We start from the raw sequence: 22,418 nt of genomic DNA, 5'->3' as shown, positions 1-22,418 counted from the left end.
ATCGGTATATCTACATGGTAGGCACATACAAAAACAATGGTTTCCCGCTATGACTATTTCTCGTTGTTTGTTTGGAGGTCCTATCTGGCTGAGTGTATTACCTTAAAATTTAAAAAGTTTGTGTCTTTTTTAAATGTCCAAATTAGAAAAAATTGTTTTCGGAAGTATTTCTAAAATTAAAATTTGTTTTGCGAAATTTATTGAAGCAATCATGAAATTATAAAGATTGATCGCAGTTAAATTGGCCAAATCCATCAAAAATGTTTTTGATAAATTATATAATCTCATTTCTGTTGTTGACATTTTTTCCACAGAAAATTCAGCAGTTTCAATATAACGACAACATGTGCGCTGGTTAGCGATTTGTGTAAGCATGTGTTGACATCGAAAGTAAAACATTTTCGAATTAAAGTCCATTAAATGATTTTATTGAAGTACAAAGACTTCAAAAATATAGTCCCTACTCGCGTATAGATGACTTCTTATCTATAAATACATCATTATGTTTGTTTGTTACAGATATACGTTTCTTACAATAAATCGTGACCTATATTGAAAATGAAATGAAAAATCAAAACATATTTCGATATCTGTTTCATCTACCCAGCTATCTCAGAATCTCACGCACTCTTGTTCTTATTCAGGTCATCGCAGACATATATTTTTCAATCGTATTATTAGTTAAAAGCGTTTGACACGGAAACGTGTCCGCGCGGGATGGATTCCCCCAAAATTTTAAGGACAAGTTATTTTTGGTATCGAAATTACTAACAATGGGCTTCTTGTAATTTCCATGAAATGTTGCTATATTCTGTGCCTTATATTTTCTCTGACGTAATAATATTAGGACATCTGGTGAATAGGTTTAGGCCACGCCAGGGATATTCTAGAACTGAATTTTGTGACAGACGCATGTTGTAGTTCTATAATTACTTTCATTCAATATATATTCTGTGACCAATTGAAGCCTATGCTACTTGGATTCAAGCCCTTGAATAATACATTTCCTCGTTAAAAAATGTCTTAAAATGACACGCTTTAAATAAGTCTAACATATAACTAACACAAAAAAAAACAAGAACGCTTCGCATATCACTACATTCCAAGAACGGGATCCCGCGAACCACTTGAATCAAACCACTGTGTTCAATATATAAGGGTTTGCTGTTTTTTTAGGTGTGGGGTTTATCCCCCCCCATAATATTTATACCTTTGTGTAATTATGCGGGAATACCTAACCTTAAACTTTAAAAATTTCCTGTTAATTGAAATAGTTCCACTTATTAGACACTAATTAATTGGTGCCGGCGTAATAATTATCATTTTGTTAATTAGATTGATTTCGTTAGTTCGTAATTCCCCTTTCCAGCCAAAACAAGATAGAAGAGATATACAGGGCGTCCATAAAGTCGAAGGATAAAATTTCAAATTTAGTATTGTATTATTCATGGTATAAAATTATACACTCAATAATTTTTTTATATTTATATTTGATTTTTTGTTTCAAGGTAGATCTACTGAAGGAGTTGACATTTTATCTTGGTTGATGTTTTTGTAAAATGTTTATAGTTGAGAGAGAAATTCGGTAGTACCCCCAAACATAGTCCCGCGATAAACGAACTTTATTGTTGCAGTGGGGTTTTGTGGTTATACATTTCAGCATTTTTTCATTTAACGATTAAGAATTAATATGCAAACACTTTTCACAGGAGACCTTTCTAGCCTTATTAGTGTCATGCTATATTCAACTTCCGGTGTTTTCACTTCACGCCCTTGATGACGTCTGATTATCGCTTCCAACCCAGTCGGCGTATACACGAATAGTAAATAAGAAGTTTAAAGCAATGTGAGTCTCGTTGGAGGCATTCAAAACAAGGTGTACAGCCATAGTCAAGTTTATTTTTACCATCCGATAAAAAATACCCTACGAAATTGAGAAAAAAATAAATAAATCTCAACAAACATTTTTACTGGGGAAGGGAAGCCGCGGGGAAACTAAACTGGTTATCGAGAAGCGACACCCAAGGTTCCATATTTAGTTTGTGAGGCCGGAAATTGTGTGTAAGCTAACAAATGTGCCGATAGCAGCTACAAATAAAAGAATCAATCGACCAAGAGCGCCTCCATCCACCCTCCATCCACATTGGGCTCGGCGCTTCAACCGCTCGGCTTCGGAACCTCGCTAGTCAACTCTCTAACTCCCTCATCTGTTTCATAGTGTATTGCATAGAATACTGCAAAATATAGAATTTCGAAATAATTTTTTTGATAGTGAAATAAATTTTCTTTCAATGGGCTCGGTATACATGCTTGAAGCAATGAAAACAGGCATAGGCGAGTATATACTAGCCTCGAGTGAACTCCAGTTTCTAATTTGTTATTTTCACCATAGTACATATCTGGGAATAAATGTTCAAAAGTAATGCAGGGATGACAAAAGTTTACAAAATCTAAATATTGTTCAGGTTTTCTAATTCAGACATTCAAATTTATTTTATTTCGTCTATGAATCTAAGTGAGTTGAATGTGTGTAAATAGGCCTTTAAATGGACCACAAATATTTGTACAAATTCACGATAAAAGAATATGCTATTGTAAAATATATCCAGTTCTTTTACCGTCAAAAACGATAATCAGAAGTAATGTTTATGTTGTTCTGTTCATATATTCTGCCTAAATAATGAGTTATTCATAAACGTGTGCAAAGGTCGTTTTAATTACGCATAAAAAATGATTATTTTCCGGTATATGTCAAGTTGAATAAAATTGAGAAATACATTTTGAAAAATACATGATGATTAAACGATGTAAACAACAATTTCCGATGTGAAACCTTCACATGAGATTTAGGTCTTTTTCAAGATTTTATTTTACAAAATTAACACTTGTAAATAAACGGAAGCATAAACTTCCTATTGAATAATGAATATTTATACAATATATAAATATCAAGTAAAAATTACTTGTTGAAAATTATTCATACATTTCGTCATCTCCCGGCTGAAATAGCATTTAAGATAATAAAAAATATAAGTTCAAAAAATTTAAACGGAATAGACAGAAAAATTTGAAAACACAAGTATGATTCAAACATCCTATTAGAAAGCAATAAATTAGAGATGGTGATGGCTTTGAAAGTATTCTGGCCTAGAACCAGGTCAGTTGTTTTGAAATTTCAAATATCAATAAGAGTATCGAAAAGTAAATCGAGAAAAGAGGGAAGATTTGAAGATGAAATTTTTTCTTGCTATCGGTTTGCCGATACTCGTCTTCGTACTAGAGACCAATTGTAAGTAATGCAATCGTTTGTTTTTGAATATTGGATTGAATTATGCAGTAGAAAACAATTTGTAACTCGACTATACTAAAGCAAAATTTCGAAGCGATCGATGGTAATAATTTATGGCTTATGCCCTTGCAAAAATAATCGGATTTGCCTTTCACATAGTAAAAATTTTGGTATTCTTGTTCATGATTAAAGAAATTTTTCCTATATTTTTACACACTCTTGAACTCATTTTCTGCAAGCATACTTGTCACCCAGGTCTCGTCACAAACAACATTGCATAACCATAAAATGTTGAAGGTTTGAAGTAGCAAAACTTGCTTTATATATTTATTGTACATACCGTATTTCCAGGCTAATAAGTCGCTTTTCTATACCCAATTTTTCGGCCTGATTTTGGGGATTTTTTGCAGGAGTCTTCTCAAGCATGATTTGTGATAACCTTATATTTATTTCAATATATTTTATCATGTACTCATGACGCCAAAGAGTCTGCCAATCATGATATTTGATTAACTTTGCACTGGCAGCTATTATTTGTCATATTCTTTTTAAAAACTCTCTTGCAATCATAACTGGCTGGTGTCATGAAGCACTCCCTATTTACGCCCGCCCGTTATTATCGGTACTTTAAAGAGAGAACAAGACCACCGAGATAAAAAGATTTATGACCCTTCCGTTTTGCTGATTCCACGGAAAACGACACAGACAAGAAAACACAGCTGTTAACAAACCCATGGACTTACAGTGCAGTACCTATTACACCCTATTCAAAGGCTATTCCAACGTTCGGGTTAATAGGTTGTTCAAAATGATTGCTTTTTAACTTAAAATTACCACTTCATTATTAAGAATAGTTAATTCTGTGAGTATGATTCTACCAAATAAATATGATCTGGTTATTACCATATAAAATTATTAGCGCATATTAGTGTTCAACTGACCAACAGAGAAGTAATTTTTCAACCCGTCTTATTGGAGGGCTATATAGAAAAAAAACCTTTTTTAGTGCTAAAAATAGACATCGTCTTATTTGCCGGGTAGACTTATTAGCCGGGAAATATGGTATATAGAATGATATATCATAAATAGATTGTGTAAGTGATAAGATCTTACCCGCTCGTGCTAAAAAAAGGCAATATCATTTTTTTGACAAACGAAGTCAATAATTTGTGAATTCATATTTCAAAGACTCGCAGCACACTGAAACGAAGTTCCTAAATGTAGTATTGCATGCGTTGAATGCTGTTTTCGACAAAGAATAATTGCCGTGTTTTGGCAACAATTTCCGTTATTATTAAATGATGCGGATGTAATGTAACATATAGACAGCGTTGTCCGTAAAAACATGCCAATGTAGTTTGAGAAGCCAATGCGAAGCAAACTTCAACCTCCAGATAGAAAAATACGAGAGATATGCCGGCCTAACTTGGATAGCTGTGTAGGTCGAAGTGGTTTCCGTACATTTGAACCCATGACAATTGCACCTACATACTATTGCACCGATGGAAGTTTTTTTGTTTCACGGATATTTGAACCCATACTAACCCTAACCCATGGGTTTTAGCACCCTCTTATAGATTGAACACGCGGATATACACATGGGTTCAAATGTACAGTCAAGGTCGAAATATATAGTTTGCAATTCCGGCGCTCGGAGATGAGCGATAACTGAAGAGTTCTAGTCTACCAGAAGTTCCTGTCCTAATTTTTTTTTGCTCAGCCTTAGACCAATGGTCGGTCGGCTGAGCGTAATAGTAAAATTCGCACTGAAAGAGTAATTATTGAAGGCTTGTTATCGTGGAGTTATTTACGCAGGCGCTTGATTGCTGTTACAGTTTTTCGCCCTACGCCTTATTCTATTTAGATTTAACTTCTGAAATGATTTTGGGCTTTTTCATATATATATGTGATACTTATGGGCGTATGTTCTCTCATCATATTAAATAGAAACGATTATTTCAACGCTTCACTTTCATTATATATTTCAGGCGAAGAAGCGTCGAACAAACTGACATTAACCGAACACGATGAATTTGATGATCTCGAAGGTCAGAAAAATTATATATGCACTTGTTAAAATATTTTAATGAACTTTCAAACAAATTGATTCCTGTAATGGCACGTACAACCGATTGAAGTTCCCGGATTAACACGGGAATATAATAGGAGTCATTCGGCTAAAAATACGCAATCTCCACTTATTATTGTCAATTAGAACTCCTGTTCAGCAAGTTGCAAATTTTGCCTTCATCGGCTTCAAAGCTGTGAAAATCAAGTCGGTTTCATCGCAATTCGTAGTCCTGCCGCTGGTCTGTGTAATATATTTTTATCTATACAAATCATAGATAACAATTTTAATGAATTGCGGCCAAAATTTTAAACAAATGTATATTACTATGCATTTTTGACCGCGACCAGATATAAAATAACGTATGTAAGTTCAAATGCACACTTTAAACAGAAATCGATTAGTAATCAATTAAATTTGCGTAATATGATAATAATGTGTAAATAGTTAATGATAAAGTCAATGCTTTTATATCGGTTTTTGGATTTTCCTATATATTTTGTCCCCAGTTTTCGATATGTCTGGAATAAGAATTTATGTTTTGTTTCGTTTTAAATTTTACAGAATCTCGTGAAAAGCGCTGTGAGTATTAACGTCTATACCCGAAAAATGTTTTAGATTATTTCTTTATTTCATTTTATTATAAGTTGGTTACGGTATACTTAAATACTCAGTGTTTACTAAAAACTGCCAAAGATGAAGCTTACTGCGAAAAAAACTTATTGTGATTTCTATAACCTTTTGGACATTTCTTGGCTGTAAACTACAATCGACTATTCAACAATTTAAACTTGATGTTGTTTTTTAAATGTTATTAAAAGTGTTCGAAAATATACGACTAATTTCTATTTATGAGTTTACTTTTAATAATTTTTACATTAAATACTTTAAATTAATTTCATAATTTGTGCTGCAAACATATCGGTTGCACATAAGCAACATATGCAATAACCATCCACTGTTGTGCTTCACAACATTCATCCATAACAGAATTTTTAGTTTTTTTTTTTTCAAAATGCGTTTGATTTATTTTCACTCAAAGGCTGCGTGTCTTAGGCATTCAAATAATAATGTATAATTGCGAAAAATAATGTAGGGTGGCGGCAAGTATTATTGCTTGCATCATAAATTAGCCATAATATGAACAAATTATTTATATATATCTTATTAGATAAATTCTCCCTCTTTTCATTATTTTGGAATTTTAGAAATCTATATATATGATATATTATGGTCAATCCAATATATGTTGAACACAATGGTGGTATTCAATTTTTTTGTTAGCCGATTCCATCACAAAAGTCCTATTTTTCAGTCGGTTCTGTCACAAACAGAGCATTGGCGGTAACCAGTAATGCTAACCGGTTCGCTGATCTCATAAAATTCCGTGAGACGGTTCTATAGAACCGGTGCAAACACAACGAAAGCTAGCAGCAGTAATTTAAAAAAAGTGTATTTTGTGCCTGTATCTATACTAGCATACATCTATAGCATCTTGATGAACGATAGTTGAAAAGTTTACAGAATGCTGCAAACTTTCTATCTATGGAACAGCGCTCTGCAGACTACACAACATGCAGTTGTCGTCTCTATCGGCTCTGATAAATTATTCTAACCTATATTTTAGCTGCATTTGCATACAATTCGATCGGCTGCTTCAAAGATACAGGACGCAGAGCAATACCACAGGCTGATGGCCGTTTTCCAACATTGAAAGGAAACTATCAGAGACGTTCAAATGCGATTCAGAAATGTGCAAAGGTCGCTTCAGATAAAGGATACAAAGTCTTCTCAGTTCAGAATGGAGGATGGTGAGATTTAAAATTGGCTTCATTATAGAAATGACTTCTTGTTGGGCACGAAATGAACCTATGCACTGCTTTGTTAAATTCTCGTTGTTGCTGTCAAAAAAAATGCGTTTCTCTCCAACTACAGACTATTTCAGTGGTTAAAGATTGTTGTTGTCGCTAGAAGACTACTACCGATAATTATTTCAAAACTTTCTGTGGGCTTTATAGGATTCGTTTTTCCAATTTGAAGTTTTGTAGGATGACGTCATCGAAATTAAGAATTGCGCTTGGTGTGGCGGTTCCGCGATAGCATTTCAGCAAACTGGTGGCCAGTTTAAGAGTTCTTGATAAGGTTCTGTGAAAAATTTAGTATTACTTCGTATTAGCCTTCGTGTCCATATGTTTGAGTATTGCTTTTCTTGTTAAACTTATGAATTTATTTTAAGGTGTGCAACTGGCCCTAACGCTCATACAACATATAACAAATACGGACCTTCGAACGCTTGCAAAGGTGATGGTAAAGGCGGACCTTGGGCAAATCAAGTTTACGGAGTGAATGGATGGAGGCCAGGTATGATGTTACACAGTCCATAAACGCAGAAGATGTCGAAATAGTAAACACTAATGAAAACATTATATCCATTGTTAAAGTCTGTTTATTTATGCAATCTAAAAATCTAGTTATCTTATTACAAAACAATCATTGACAAAATTGATCATGAACTTTGTATTTATTTGCAGGAGGAAAGATATCTCATGAAACAAGTAAGTGATTCCTCAAAATATTCCAAGTTTAACCAAAGGTTTATCTCATATCACTTGAAAAATTCGTTGTTTCCATGTTATAGAGTACAACTAATTTAAGTTTATTTTCAAGAAAACACATAGTATGTTATGGTAATATTTTGCCTTTTGGATTTTCTTAATAAGGATTTTTGCAAAAGGTCGACGCATTACACGAGTCTCATACTTCATTTTAATTCTTGATGCAAAACGAACGTAAATTGCTCTTACTCATTGATGATTTTGTGGTTTAAATTCAACTTAGAGTGTCGTTTGAAAACAATCATTGGCAATATGTGAGCTGCACTGATTTTAAATTATAATTTTTTCATTTCGCAGGCTCTTCATTCAAGTTTGCATCAATCGGTTGCTTCAAAGATACAGGACGCAGAGCAATACCCCAGGCTGATGGTCGTTTTCCAACATTGAAAGGAAACTATCAAAGACGTTCAAATGCGATTCAGAAATGTGCAAAGGTCGCTTCAGATAAAGGATACAAAGTCTTCTCAGTTCAGAATGGTGGATGGTGAGATTTAAAGTTGGATTTATTTTAGAAATGGCTTATCGTTTATATTTCAAAATGCACGTCGTTTTATTTTTAAAATTAACTTCTCAATATCGGAATAGATAAATAATCATATCGCACAAATTTTATTAAGTTCTATTGTCTGTCTGTACTTATGTAGTACTACTCTATACAAAGATGATAAAAAAGGATTATTATAATTATGAATGTATTTTTCAGGTGCGCCACTGGCCCTAACGCTCACACAACCTATAAGAAATACGGACCTTCAAATGCTTGCGAAGGTGATGGTAAAGGCGGACCTTGGGCGAATCAAGTCTACGGAGTGAATGGATGGAGGCCAGGTTAAATGTCACGTAGTTTATAAACATATATTCCGAAATATAAAAAACAGTAACATAAATTTTTATTTGTTGCTAAAGTCGGTCTATTTATAAAAGATAGACACAAATAAAGGTACTCCCAAAGTACTAAGATAGCGGACAACGAAAGGTAGTATGTGTACCAGGTTGGGGTTAGGCCAATATAACAGGTACAAATATTACGGGAGTCACTTGGCTAGTTCTCGAACTCGTAATAGAACTAAAAAAAGGAAAAAAAAGAGAATAAAATTATGGCCTAACCCTAACCTGGTACACATACTACGTTCCGGAGTCAGCCTTCTTAGTTCACATACTTCGGGAGTACCCAAATAAACATGAAATTAATTATTTATATTCATTTACAGGCGGACAGATATCATTTGAAACGAGTAAGTATTATCTATATTTTTGTTCTACTATATTTTGCTTCCCTGATAAATGAGGAAAAAAAAAATTTGATACATACATCACACAATGCCTAATTATGTATACATCTACGCTTTATTATCATGTATTACTTTCAATAATTTAAACTTTGATGCAATCTTAATATATAATAATTATCAAACGTAAATCATTCGATCAAATTACTCACTGTAGAAGGTTTAATCCATATTTTAACAAAAGGAGAGTTAGTTGTTTTTCAAAATAAATCATTTCACAATGGCTTTAAATTTAGTCGAATTATAAGGATAACATTTCCACGAAGTAGCTAGTTTATTTAGAATTGGAACCAACCGAAAAAATCATATTAAAGACAACATCTGTATTTCGGTGATGTCTGTTTGAAACGAAGTATAGTCATACATATCCTGCTGTTAATTATTTTCAAGAGAAAATCCCTACTAACTCAACATATCGATGATAATATGTTTGAGAGTCCGATTGCAATTAATTTGATAAGGATGAATGAAAATACTTTGAAGCTGTTTTATGTTGTGCATGTACTCAATTGTTGTACTTTAAACATTTTTTTGCATTTCACAGGCTCCTCATTCAAGTATGCATCGATCGGTTGCTTCAAAGATACAGGGCGCAGAGCAATACCACAGGCTGATGGTCGTTTTCCAACATTAAAGGGAAACTATCAAAGACGTTCAAATGCGATTCAGAAATGTGCAAAGGTCGCTTCAGATAAAGGATACAAAGTCTTCTCAGTTCAGAATGGAGGATGGTAAAATTTAAAATTGGCTTTATTTTAGAAATGGCTTCTCGAATATATTTTAAAATACAAATAATTCTATTATCAATCTGAACTTTTCAATATCAGAATAGGTAATAATAATTTTTTATTGCGTTCTATTGAATGTCTGTATTTTTGTAGTACTCTATACAAAGAGGGTAGAAAGGGATCATTATAAACATGAATGTATTTTTAAGGTGCGCTACTGGCCCTAACGCTCATACAACCTATAAGAAATACGGACCCTCAAACGCTTGCAAAGGTGATGGAAAAGGCGGACCTTGGGCAAACCAAGTTTATGGAGTGAATGGATGGAGGCCAAGTAAGATGTTGCACAGTTTATAAACATAGATATCGAGATATATGAAAGAGTAATTTAAACATTGTATTTTGTATTGATGTTCCTTTATTTATAAAAACGGGCACAAATAAACGTGAAATTAATTATTCAAATTCATTCACAGGCGGACAAATATCTTTTGAGACGGGTAAGCAAAGTTTCTATTCTTTTGAATTCTTAATATTCTGATTGTAACCCAAACATAACCGTATACACGTTCAATAATTTCCCTCCTACTTATATTTGTTGTTGCACTAACTTTTTGTGTACGAATTAGATCAAATTATACTATTAATTTCTCTTGTAATACAAGAAGAAATAAATTAAAATTTAATAAATACATTACACAATGTCCAATTATATATATAACTACCCCGCTTATTTGTTGTATAATGCAATAAATACATGCAATAAATTAAACTTTGGCGCACTATTAAGATATATTGTTAATCTAAATCCAATCAGCTGATCAAATTATTCATTATAAACAATTTTGAAATCATAGTCAATTCGCAAGAGTAAAGTTATTTTTCGAACAGATTTATACGATATGAACTTAATTTTTGCCGGAATATGATTACCAATTCAAAAGTAGAACTTACAGGAAAAGAACTAATCATACTCGAAAACATCAACCCTGTGTCATTTGGTTGATGTCGATTTAAAGCCGTGGCACTGATAACACACCTGCAGACGATATTTATTAAAAAGTCAATCCAAAGTCCAAGGATTTCGTCGTTACTAGGGCTAGAGGTCTTATAACAAATACCTCCATATATTTGAAGCTATTTATGTTGTGCACGTATTTATTTGTATTTTAAATTTCATTTTTTTAATTTTACAGGCTCCCCATTCAAGTATGCATCAATAGGTTGCTTCAAAGATACAGGACGCAGAGCAATACCACAGGCTGATGGTCGTTTTCCAACATTGAAAGGAAACTATCAAAGACGTTCAAATGCGATTCAGAAATGTGCAAAGGTCGCTTCAGATAAAGGATACAAAGTCTTCTCAGTTCAGAATGGAGGATGGTGAGATTTAAAGTTGGCTTTATTTTAGAAATGGCTTCTCGTTTATATTTCAAAATGCACGTCGTTGTATTTTTAAAATTGTCTTTTCAATATCGGAATAGATGAATAATCATATCGTACAAATTTTATTAAGTTTTATTGGCTGTCTGTACTTATGTAGTACTACTCTATACAACGATGATAAAAAAGGATCATTATAATCATGAATGAATTTTCCAGGTGCGCCACTGGCCCTAACGCTCATACAACCTATAAGAAATACGGACCTTCAAACGCTTGCAAAGGTGATGGAAAAGGCGGACTTTGGGCAAACCAAGTCTACGGAGTGAATGGATGGAGGCCAGGTAAAATGTCACATAGTTTATAAACATATATTTCGGAATATGAAAAAGCGTGACATAAATATTTTATTTGTTATTAAAGTCATGCAATCTATACAAGATAAACACAAATAAGCATGTAATTTATTATTCATATTCATTCACAGGCGGACAGATATCTTTTGAAACGAGTAAGTAAAGTCTTTATTGTTGACTTTGTTGTTATATTATATTTTCTTCTCTAATAAATTAAGGAATATATGAAACTTTTACATACATTTACAATGTCCATTATGTATATAACTACGCTTCATTGTTATATTATATTACTTGCAATAATTAAAACTTTGATGCGGTCTCAATATATATTAATCATCAAACGTAAATCATTCGATCAAGTTATTCACTGTAGATAGTTTTTATCCACATTTTCTCAACAAAAGAAAAGTTAGTTTATTTTCAAAATAAATCATTTACAATGGCCCTGAATTCAGTCGGATTATATTTGACGAGTATCAATTAGATGAGAGTAGCATAATCTGTTTCCACAGAGTAGCTAGTTTATGTAGAATTAGAGCAGACCGGAAAAATTCATATTTCATACCACATGTGTATTTCGATGGCGTCTGTTTAAAAACGAAGTATAATCATACATATCCTGCTAAACTCGCAAGATTCCGATGTCAATATGTTTGAAAGTCCGATTGCAATTGGTTTAAAAAAACCACCGCAAATAACTTTAAGTTGAATAAAATTGTTCATGTATTTAGTAGGGGATTTTATATAATGAATCTGTTACATTTCACAGGCTCCTCATTCAAGTATGCGTCGATCGGTTGCTTCAAAGATACAGGACGCAGAGCAATACCACAGGCTGATGGTCGTTTTCCAACATTGAAAGGAAACTATCAAAGACGTTCGAATGCGATTCAAAAATGTGCAAAGGTCGCTTCAGATAAAGGATACAAAGTCTTCTCTGTTCAGAATGGTGGATGGTGAGATTTAAAATGAATTTGTTTTAGAAATTGCTTCTCGTTTATATTTCAAAATATAAATAATTCTATTATCAAACTGAACTTTTCAATATCAGAATAGGTAATAATATTTTTTTATTAGGTTCTATTGAATGTCTGTATTTTTGTGGTACTCTATACAAAGAGAGTAGAAAGGGATCATTATAAACATGAATGTATTTTTCAGGTGCGCTACTGGCCCTAACGCTCATACAACCTATAAGAAATACGGACCTTCAAATGCTTGCAAAGGTGATGGTAAAGGCGGACCTTGGGCGAATCAAGTCTACGGAGTGAATGGATGGAGGCCAGGTAAAATGTCACATAGTTTATAAACATATATTTCGGAATATGAAAAAGTGTGACATAAATATTTTTTTTTTGTTATTAAAGTCATGCAATCTATATAAGATAAACACAAATAAACATTAAATTTATTATTCATATTCATTCACAGGCGGACAGATATCTTTTGAAACGAGTAAGTAAAGTCTTTATTGTTGACTTTGTTGTTATATTATATTTTATTCTCTAATAAATTAAGGAATATATGAAACTTTTACATACATTTACAATGTCCATTATGTATATAACTACGCTTCATTGTTATATTATATTACTTGCAATAATTAAAACTTTGATGCGGTCTCAATATATATTAATCATCAAACGTAAATCATTCGATCAAGTTGTTCACTGTAGATAGTTTTTATCCACATTTTCTTAACAAAAGAAAAGTTAGTTTATTTTCAAAATAAATCATTTACAATGGCCCTGAATTCAGTCGGATTATAATTGACGAGTATGAGTTAGATGAGAGTAGCATAATCTGTTTCCACAAAGTAGCTAATTTATGTAGAATTAGAACAGACCGGAAAAATTCATATTTCATACCACATGTGTATTTCGATGGCGTCTGTTTAAAAACGAAGTATAATCATACATATCCTGCTAAACTCTCAAGATTTCGATGTCAATATGTTTGAAAGTCCGATTGCAATTGGTTTAAGAAGACCACCGCAAATAACTTTAAGTTGAATAAAATTGTTCGTGTATTTAGTAGGGGATTTTATATAATGAATCTGTTACATTTCACAGGCTCCTCATTCAAGTATGCGTCGATCGGTTGCTTCAAAGATACAGGACGCAGAGCAATACCACAGGCTGATGGTCGTTTTCCAACATTGAAAGGAAACTATCAAAGACGTTCAAATGCGATTCAGAAATGTGCAAAGGTCGCTTCAGATAAAGGATACAAAGCCTTCTCAGTTCAGAATGGAGGATGGTAAAATTTAAAATGGGCTTTATTTTAGAAATGGCTTCTCGAATATATTTTAAAATACAAATAATTCTATTATCAATCTGAACTTTTCAATATCAGAATAGGTAATAATAATTTTTTATTGCGTTCTATTGAGTGTCTGTATTTTTGTGGTACTCTATACAAAGTAGAAAGGGATCATTATAAACATGAATGTATTTTTAAGGTGCGCCACTGGCCCTAACGCTCATACAACCTATAAGAAATACGGACCTTCAAACGCTTGCAAAGGTGATGGAAAAGGCGGACCTTGGGCAAATCAAGTCTACGGAGTGAATGGATGGAGGCCAAGTAAGATGTTGCACAGTTTATAAACATAGATATCGAGATATATGAAAGAGTAATTTAAACATTGTATTTTGTATTGATGTCCCTTTATTTATAAAAACGGGCACAAATAAACGTGAAATTAATTATTCAAATTCATTCACAGGCGGACAAATATCTTTTGAGACGGGTAAGCAAAGTTTTTATTCTTTTGATTTCTTAATATTCTGATTGTAACCCAAACATAACCGTATACACGTTCAATAATTTCCCTCCTACTTATATTTGTTGTTGCACTAACTTTTTGTGTACGAATTAGATCAAACTATACTATTATTTTCTCCTGTAATACAAGAAGAAATAAATTAAAATTTAATAAATACATTACACAATGTGTAATTATATATATAACTACCCCGCTTATTTGTTGTATAATCATTATAAACAATTTTGAAATCATAGTCAATTCGCAAGAGTAAAGGTATTTTTCGAACAAATTTATACGTTATGAACTCAATTTATGCCGGAATATGATTAACAATTCAAAAGTAGAACATACAGGAAAAGAACTAATCATACTCGAAAACATCAACCCTGTGTCATTTGGTTGATGTCAATTTAAAACCGTGGCACTGATAACACACCTGCAGACGTTATTTATTAAAAAGTCAATCCAAAGTCCAAGGATTTCGTCGTTACTATGGTTAGAAGTCTTACAGCAAATAGCTTCATATAATCTGAAGTTTTTTATGTTGTGCGCGTATTTATTTGTATTTTAAACTTTATGTTTTCATTTTACAGGCTCTTCATTCAAGTATGCATCAATCGGTTGCTTCAAAGATACAGGACGCAGAGCAATACCACAGGCTGATGGTCGTTTTCCAACATTGAAAGGAAACTATCAAAGACGTTCAAATGCGATTCAGAAATGTGCAAAGGTCGCTTCAGATAAAGGATACAAAGTCTTCTCAGTTCAGAATGGTGGATGGTGAGATTTGAAGTTGGATTTATTTTAAAAATGGCTTCTCGTTTATATTTCAAAATGCACGTCGTTTTATTTTTAAAATTAACTTCTCAATATCGGAATAGATGAATATCATATCGCACAAATTTTATTAAGTATTATTGTCTGTCTGTATTTATGTAGTACTACTCTATACAAAGATGATAAAAAAGGATTATTATAATCATGAATGAATTTTTCAGGTGCGCCACTGGCCCTAACGCTCATACAACCTATAAGAAATACGGACCCTCAAACGCTTGCAAAGGTGATGGTAAAGGCGGACCTTGGGCAAACCAAGTTTATGGAGTGAATGGATGGAGGCCAGGTAAGATGTTGCACAGTTTATAAACATAGATATCGAGATATATAAAAGAGTAATTTAAATATTATATTTATATTGATGTCCCTTTATTTATAAAAAACGGGCACAAACAAACATGAAATTAATTATTCATATTCATTCACAGGCGGACAAATATCTTTTGAGACGGGTAAGCAAAGTTTCTATTCTTTTGAATTCTTAATATTCTGATTGTAACCCAAACATAACCGTATACACGTTCAATAATTTCCCTCCTACTTATATTTGTTGTTGCACTAACTTTTTGTGTACGAATTAGATCAAACTATACTATTATTTTCTCCTGTAATACAAGAAAAAAATAAATTAAAATTTAATAAATACATTACACAATGTGTAATTATATATATAACTACCCCGCTTATTTGTTGTATAATCATTATAAACAATTTTGAAATCATAGTCAATTCGCAAGAGTAAAGGTATTTTTCGAACAAATTTATACGATATGAACTCAATTTATGCCTGAATATGATTAACAATTCAAAGGTAGAACATACAGGAAAAGAACTAATCATACTCGAAAACATCAACCCTGTGTCATTTGGTTGATGTCAATTTAAAACCGTGGCACTGATAACACACCTGCAGACGTTATTTATCAAAAAGTCAATCCAAAATCCAAGGATTTCGTCGTTACTATGGTTAGAAGTCTTACAGCAAATAGCTTCATATAATCTGAAGTTTTTTATGTTGTGCGCGTATTTATTTGTATTTTAAACTTTATGTTTTCATTTTACAGGCTCTTCATTCAAGTATGCATCAATCGGCTGCTTCAAAGATACAGGACGCAGAGCAATACCACAGGCTGACGGTCGTTTTCCAACATTGAAAGGAAACTATCAAAGACGTTCAAATGCGATTCAGAAATGTGCAAAGGTCGCTTCAGATAAAGGATACAAAGTCTTCTCAGTTCAGAATGGTGGATGGTGAGATTTGAAGTTGGATTTATTTTAGAAATGGCTTCTCGTTTATATTTCAAAATGCACGTCGTTTTATTTTTAAAATTAACTTCTCAATATCGGAATAGATAAATAATCATATCGCACAAATTTTATAAAGTTCTATTGTCTGTCTGTACTTATGTAGTACTACTCTATACAAAGATGATAAAAAAGGATTAATATAATCATGAATGTTTTTTTCAGGTGCGCCACTGGCCCTAACGCTCATACAACCTATAAGAAATACGGACCTTCAAATGCTTGCAAAGGTGATGGTAAAGGCGGACCTTGGGCAAACCAAGTCTACGGAGTGAATGGATGGAGGCCAGGTAAAATGTCACATAGTTTATAAACATATATTTCGGAATATGAAAAAGTGTGACATAAATATTTTATTTGTTATTAAAGTCATGCAATCTATACAGGATAAACACAAATAAACATGAAATTTATTATTCATATTCATTCACAGGCGGACAGATATCTTTTGAAACGAGTAAGTAAAGTCTTTATTGTTGACTTTGTTGTTATATAATATTTTCTTCTCTAATAAATTAAGCAATATATGAAACTTTTACATACATTTACAATGTTCATTATGTATATAACTACGCTTCATTGTTATATTATATTACTTGCAATAATTGAAACTTTGGTGCGGTCTCAATATATATTAATCATCAAACGTAAATCATTCGATCAAGTTATTCACTGTAGATAGTTTCTATCCACATTTTCTTAACAAATAAAAAGTTAGTTTATTTTCAAAATAAATCATTTACAATGGCCCTGAATTCAGTCGGATTATAATTGACGAGTATGAGTTAGATGAGAGTAGCATAATCTGTTTCCACAGAGTAGCTAGTTTATGTAGAATTAGAGCAGACCGGAAAAATTCATATTTCATACCACATGTGTATTTCGATGGCGTCTGTTTAAAAACGAAGTATAATCATACATATCCTGCTAAACTCTCAAGATTCCGATGTCAATATGTTTGAAAGTCCGATTGCAATTGGTTTAAGAAGACCACCGCAAATAACTTTAAGTTGAATAAAATTGTTCATGTATTTAGTAGGGGATTTTATATAATGAATCTGTTACATTTCACAGGCTCCTCATTCAAGTATGCGTCGATCGGTTGCTTCAAAGATACAGGACGCAGAGCAATACCACAGGCTGATGGTCGTTTTCCAACATTGAAAGGAAACTATCAAAGACGTTCAAATGCGATTCAAAAATGTGCAAAGGTCGCTTCAGATAAAGGATACAAAGTCTTCTCTGTTCAGAATGGTGGATGGTGAGATTTAAAATGGATTTGTTTTAGAAATTGCTTCTCGTTTATATTTCAAAATATAAATAATTCTATTATCAAACGGAACTTTTCAATATCAGAATAGGTAATAATCATTTTTTATTAGGTTTTATTGAATGTCTGTATTTTTGTGGTACTCTATACAAAGAGAGTAGAAAGGGATCATTATAAATATGAATGTATTTTTCAGGTGCGCTACTGGCCCTAACGCTCATACAACCTATAAGAAATACGGACCATCAAACGCTTGCAAAGGTGATGGTAAAGGCGGACCTTGGGCGAACCAAGTGTATGGTGTTAATGGATGGAGGCCTGGTAGGATGTTACATAGTTTATGGAAATATATACCGGAATATAAAAAAAATAACATAATTTTTTTTGTTGTTATTATCGGTCTATTTATACAAGATAGGCACAAATAAACATGAAATTAATTATTCTTATTTATCTATAGGCGGACAGATATCATTTGAAACGAGTAAGTAATATTTATATTATCTCGTCTGATGAATGAAGAAATATAAAAATAATTGGTACATACATCACACAATGCCTAATTAATAATATAACTACGCTTTATTTTTATAATATTATATTACTTGCAATAGATTAAACTTTGATGCGGTCTCAATATATATTAATCATCAAACGTAAATCATTCGATCAAGATATTCACTGTAGATAGTTTTTATCCACATTTTCTTAACAAAAGAAAAGTTAGTTTATTTTCAAAATAAATCATTTACAATGGCCCTGAATTCAGTCGGATTATAATTGACGAGTATGAGTTAGATGAGAGTAGCATAATCTGTTTCCACAGAGTAGCTAGTTTATGTAGAATTAGAACAGACCGGAAAAATTCATATTTCATACCACATGTGTATTTCGATGGCGTCTGTTTAAAAACGAAGTATAATCATACATATCCTGCTAAACTCTCAAGATTCCGATGTCAATATGTTTGAAAGTCCGATTGCAATTGGTTTGAGAAGAACATCGCAAATAACTTTAAGTTGAATAAAATTGTTCATGTATTTAGTAGGGAATTTTATATAATGAATCTGTTACATTTCACAGGCTCCTCATTCAAGTATGCATCGATCGGTTGCTTCAAAGATACAGGACGCAGAGCAATACCACAGGCTGATGGTCGTTTTCCAATATTGAAAGGAAACTATCAAAGACGTTCAAATGCGATTCAGAAATGTGCAAAGGTCGCTTCAGATAAAGGATACAAAGTCTTCTCTGTTCAGAATGGTGGATGGTGAGATTTAAAATGGATTTGTTTTAGAAATTGCTTCTCGTTTATATTTCAAAATATAAATATTTCTATTATCAAATTAAACTTTTTAATATCAGAATAGGTAATAATAATTTTTTATTGCGTTCTATTGAGTGTCTGTATTTTTGTGGTACTCTATACAAAGAGGGTATAAATGGATTATTATAAACATGAATGTATTTTGAAGGTGCGCTACTGGCCCTAACGCTCATACAACCTATAAGAAATACGGACCCTCAAACGCTTGCAAAGGTGATGGTAAAGGCGGACCTTGGGCAAACCAAGTTTATGGAGTGAATGGATGGAGGCCAGGTAAGATGTTGCAAAGTTTATAAACATAGATATCGAGATATATAAAAGAGTAATTTAAATATTATATTTATATTGATGTCCCTTTATTTATAGAAAACGGGCACAAATAAACATGAAATTAATTTTTCATATTCATTTACAGGCGGACAAATATCTTTTGAGACAAGTAAGCAAAGTCTTTATTCGTTTGAACTCTTAACACGTTCATTAATTTCCCTTCTACTTATATTTGTTGTTGCACGAAATTTTTGTGTACGGATTAGATCAAATTATACTATTATTTTCTCTTGTAATACAAGAAGAAATAAATTAAAATTTTATAATTACATTACACAATGTCCAATTATATATATAACTACCCCGCTAATTTGTTGTATAATGCAATAAATACATGCAATAAATTAAACTTTGACGCACTATTAAGATACATTGTTAATCTAAATCCAATCAGTTGATCAAATTATTCATTATAAACAATTTTGAAATCATAGTCAATTCGCAAGAGTAAAGTTATTTTTCGAACAGATTTATACGATATTTATACGATAACTTAATTTATGCCGGAATATGATTACCAATTCGAAAACATCAACCCTGTGTCATTTGGTTGATGTCGATTTAAAGCCGTGGCACTGATAACACACCTGCAGACGTTATTTATTAAAAAAGCAATCCAAAGTGCAAGGATTTCGTCGTTACTAGGGCTAGAAGTCTTATAGCAAATACCTCCATATAATTTGAAGTTATTTATGTTGTGCATGTATTTATTTGTATTTTAAATTTTATGTTTTTCATTTAACAGGCTCCCAATTCAAGTATGCATCAATCGGTTGCTTCAAAGATACAGGACGCAGAGCAATACCACAGGCTGATGGTCGTTTTCCAACATTGAAGGGAAACTATCAAAGACGTTCAAATGCGATTCAGAAATGTGCAAAGGTCGCTTCAGATAAAGGATACAAAGTCTTCTCAGTTCAAAATGGAGGATGGTACGAGTTAAAGTCGACCTTTTTTTAGAAATTGCTTTATATCTATATTTCATAATACAAATAATCTTATTTCTAAAATGAGTCTTTTCGTATCAAAACGGATAAGTTTTCTTATTGCATAAGTTTTATCTAATTTTTTCGAGTCCTTGTATTTATCTAGTACTGCAATACTCCATAGTACAACACAGAGGGTAATTAATTCACTTACAAATGTATTTTTCAGGTGCGCCACTGGCCCTAATGCTCACAAAACCTATAAAAAATACGGACCTTCAAAATCTTGCAAAGGTGATGGTAAAGGCGGACCTTGGGCGAATCAAGTTTACGGAGTGAATGGATGGAGGCCAGGTACGAACAAGATAATGAAAACATTTCTGAAATACTTGAAAATAGTATTTTTCTCTAGTCGACTTCGTGGCAAACTTAATTATCAATGATTTAATTTGACTGGGGGGTCGATTTCAATTGGCAGCGAAAGTGAAGGCAAGTAAATTTTCAATGAAATTGTATATATTAGATGAAAAATGAAGTTCGCAAATCTATGGTGCTGACAAATAGGAGGCTAATTGTGACATGATAAAGTGTCCCCATGTGTTCAAAAAAGCATAAAATCTTTGATAAAATATCGGGACTCATAGCAGTAATGGCTCAGCCTTCCAGTATCATTAACAGAAAGTTTGAAATGGATTTATCCATTCGTATGTATAGAGTTTAAAAGTATTGTCATTTACAGATTTTGACATAAATGTATATTGATTTAATCGAAGGAAAATCTTTTCATTTAACAGGAGGAAAGATTTCCATCGGCGGAGAAGGTGGAGGTAGGTGAAATTAATGACATTGTATTTAGTATTTCAATTTTTTTCATATAAAATAGGAGAGTCTTCAAGAAAGCAATATTTCCCCAGCAGCAGCACGAACAAAACAACAATCAAGCAAAACTATCAATAGATCTCCTTCCCGTAAAATATGTATTTACTTTATTTTACCATGGCTACATATGTATCTCGAACATATCTCACATACAATCACTACCTAAATCATTGTACAGCACCCTTGTCAGGTATAATCCCTACTATAGTATCTCGGATATTTACAGAACAATATTTATGGAGAGTTGTGACTTTGTATTGAATCGTATAAATAATAAGAAAACTTTTAACCATATCACTCACATTATAAATAACTGTAAAGAAATTGAGCATACAATGTTCATGTAACAGAGTCATATTATTATGACTTGATAAGAGCAGGAAATGACTAATATATTTACAATGTTATTTTCAGAGCTTGACGGACTTATGCGTGAGTACATTATAAAACGAAAAGTTTTGTTACGTTTGATTTGATCTAAATCACACACATTAATTTGATCTCATTTATTTTTAGATATTTCTTCTGGTAAGCAAAATGTTTTAATATCAAATGGCACTGTAAACATTCTGTAATGCTAAAATAAAGTTTTTGTGCTTATCACACTTGAAAGTCATGTTGTGGATAGTTTAGTTAGCAGAACCAATATATTTTTTTTTAATTTTGAATGAAACGTCCATGTAAAATAGATGTTGTAATATAGTCGTTACGTAGTTGCTATATAAATTGAAAATGCAATGTGAATTCAGAAGCTACAAAATGTAATTTTTTAAAACTTTAAATTACTTTTTAATATAGGAAATACTGTTGGCGAAACTACAGGCAAGCATTTAGTCATTTACCTTTTTATCTTAGTGAATATATTTATAAATTGACAATACATGTAGTTGTCGATACATCAAACCTACAATGCTTCGACGCGTTTGAATTGAACATTTACAAAGTTCAAAGAAAGCAAAGGGATGTTCTGTATCTCCATATTTATTCACGACTTAAAATATGTGCAAATTTCATAGGCGAGTAATGGCCAAAGATCTAGAACC

The 22,418-nt window shown here is 32.4% G+C and overlaps 1 protein-coding gene across 1 annotated transcript; it reads left to right on the top strand.

Annotated features, from left to right (window-relative positions):
- Positions 1–3,068: 3,068 nt before the first annotated feature.
- On the top strand, positions 3,069–21,950 carry LOC144422133 (uncharacterized). The gene is made up of 34 exons (XM_078111969.1): positions 3,069–3,289; positions 5,278–5,337; positions 5,922–5,939; positions 6,985–7,168; positions 7,594–7,718; positions 7,889–7,912; positions 8,270–8,456; positions 8,676–8,800; positions 9,184–9,207; positions 9,806–9,992; positions 10,199–10,323; positions 10,466–10,489; positions 11,186–11,372; positions 11,592–11,716; positions 11,860–11,883; positions 12,501–12,687; positions 12,893–13,017; positions 13,163–13,186; positions 13,804–13,990; positions 14,193–14,317; positions 14,460–14,483; positions 15,095–15,281; positions 15,500–15,624; positions 15,767–15,790; positions 16,403–16,589; positions 16,809–16,933; positions 17,077–17,100; positions 18,997–19,183; positions 19,389–19,513; positions 19,656–19,679; positions 20,316–20,502; positions 20,726–20,850; positions 21,270–21,323; positions 21,892–21,950. The coding sequence occupies exons 1-34, from the start codon at positions 3,232–3,234 to the stop codon at positions 21,948–21,950; spliced, it is 3,582 nt and encodes a 1,193-aa protein (XP_077968095.1). The 5' UTR covers positions 3,069–3,231.
- Positions 21,951–22,418: the final 468 nt, after the last annotated feature.

This window comes from Styela clava, chromosome 4 (genome assembly GCF_964204865.1).
Source record: "Styela clava chromosome 4, kaStyClav1.hap1.2, whole genome shotgun sequence".
Classification (NCBI taxonomy): domain Eukaryota; kingdom Metazoa; phylum Chordata; class Ascidiacea; order Stolidobranchia; family Styelidae; genus Styela; species Styela clava.
This window is presented reverse-complemented; position numbering and strand designations above follow the sequence as displayed.

What these genes read in the sequence shown, in the direction of transcription:
- LOC144422133 (XM_078111969.1), top strand. Translation starts at nt 3,232, where the DNA reads ATGAAATTTTTTCTTGCTATCGGTTTGCCGATACTCGTCTTCGTACTA. An exon ending in ACAAATATCTTTTGAGACGG is followed by an intron (nt 10,490 to 11,185) that starts GTAAGCAAAGTT and finishes TTAATTTTACAG; the next exon opens with GCTCCCCATTCAAGTATGCA. An exon ending in ACAGATATCTTTTGAAACGA is followed by an intron (nt 11,884 to 12,500) that starts GTAAGTAAAGTC and finishes TACATTTCACAG; the next exon opens with GCTCCTCATTCAAGTATGCG.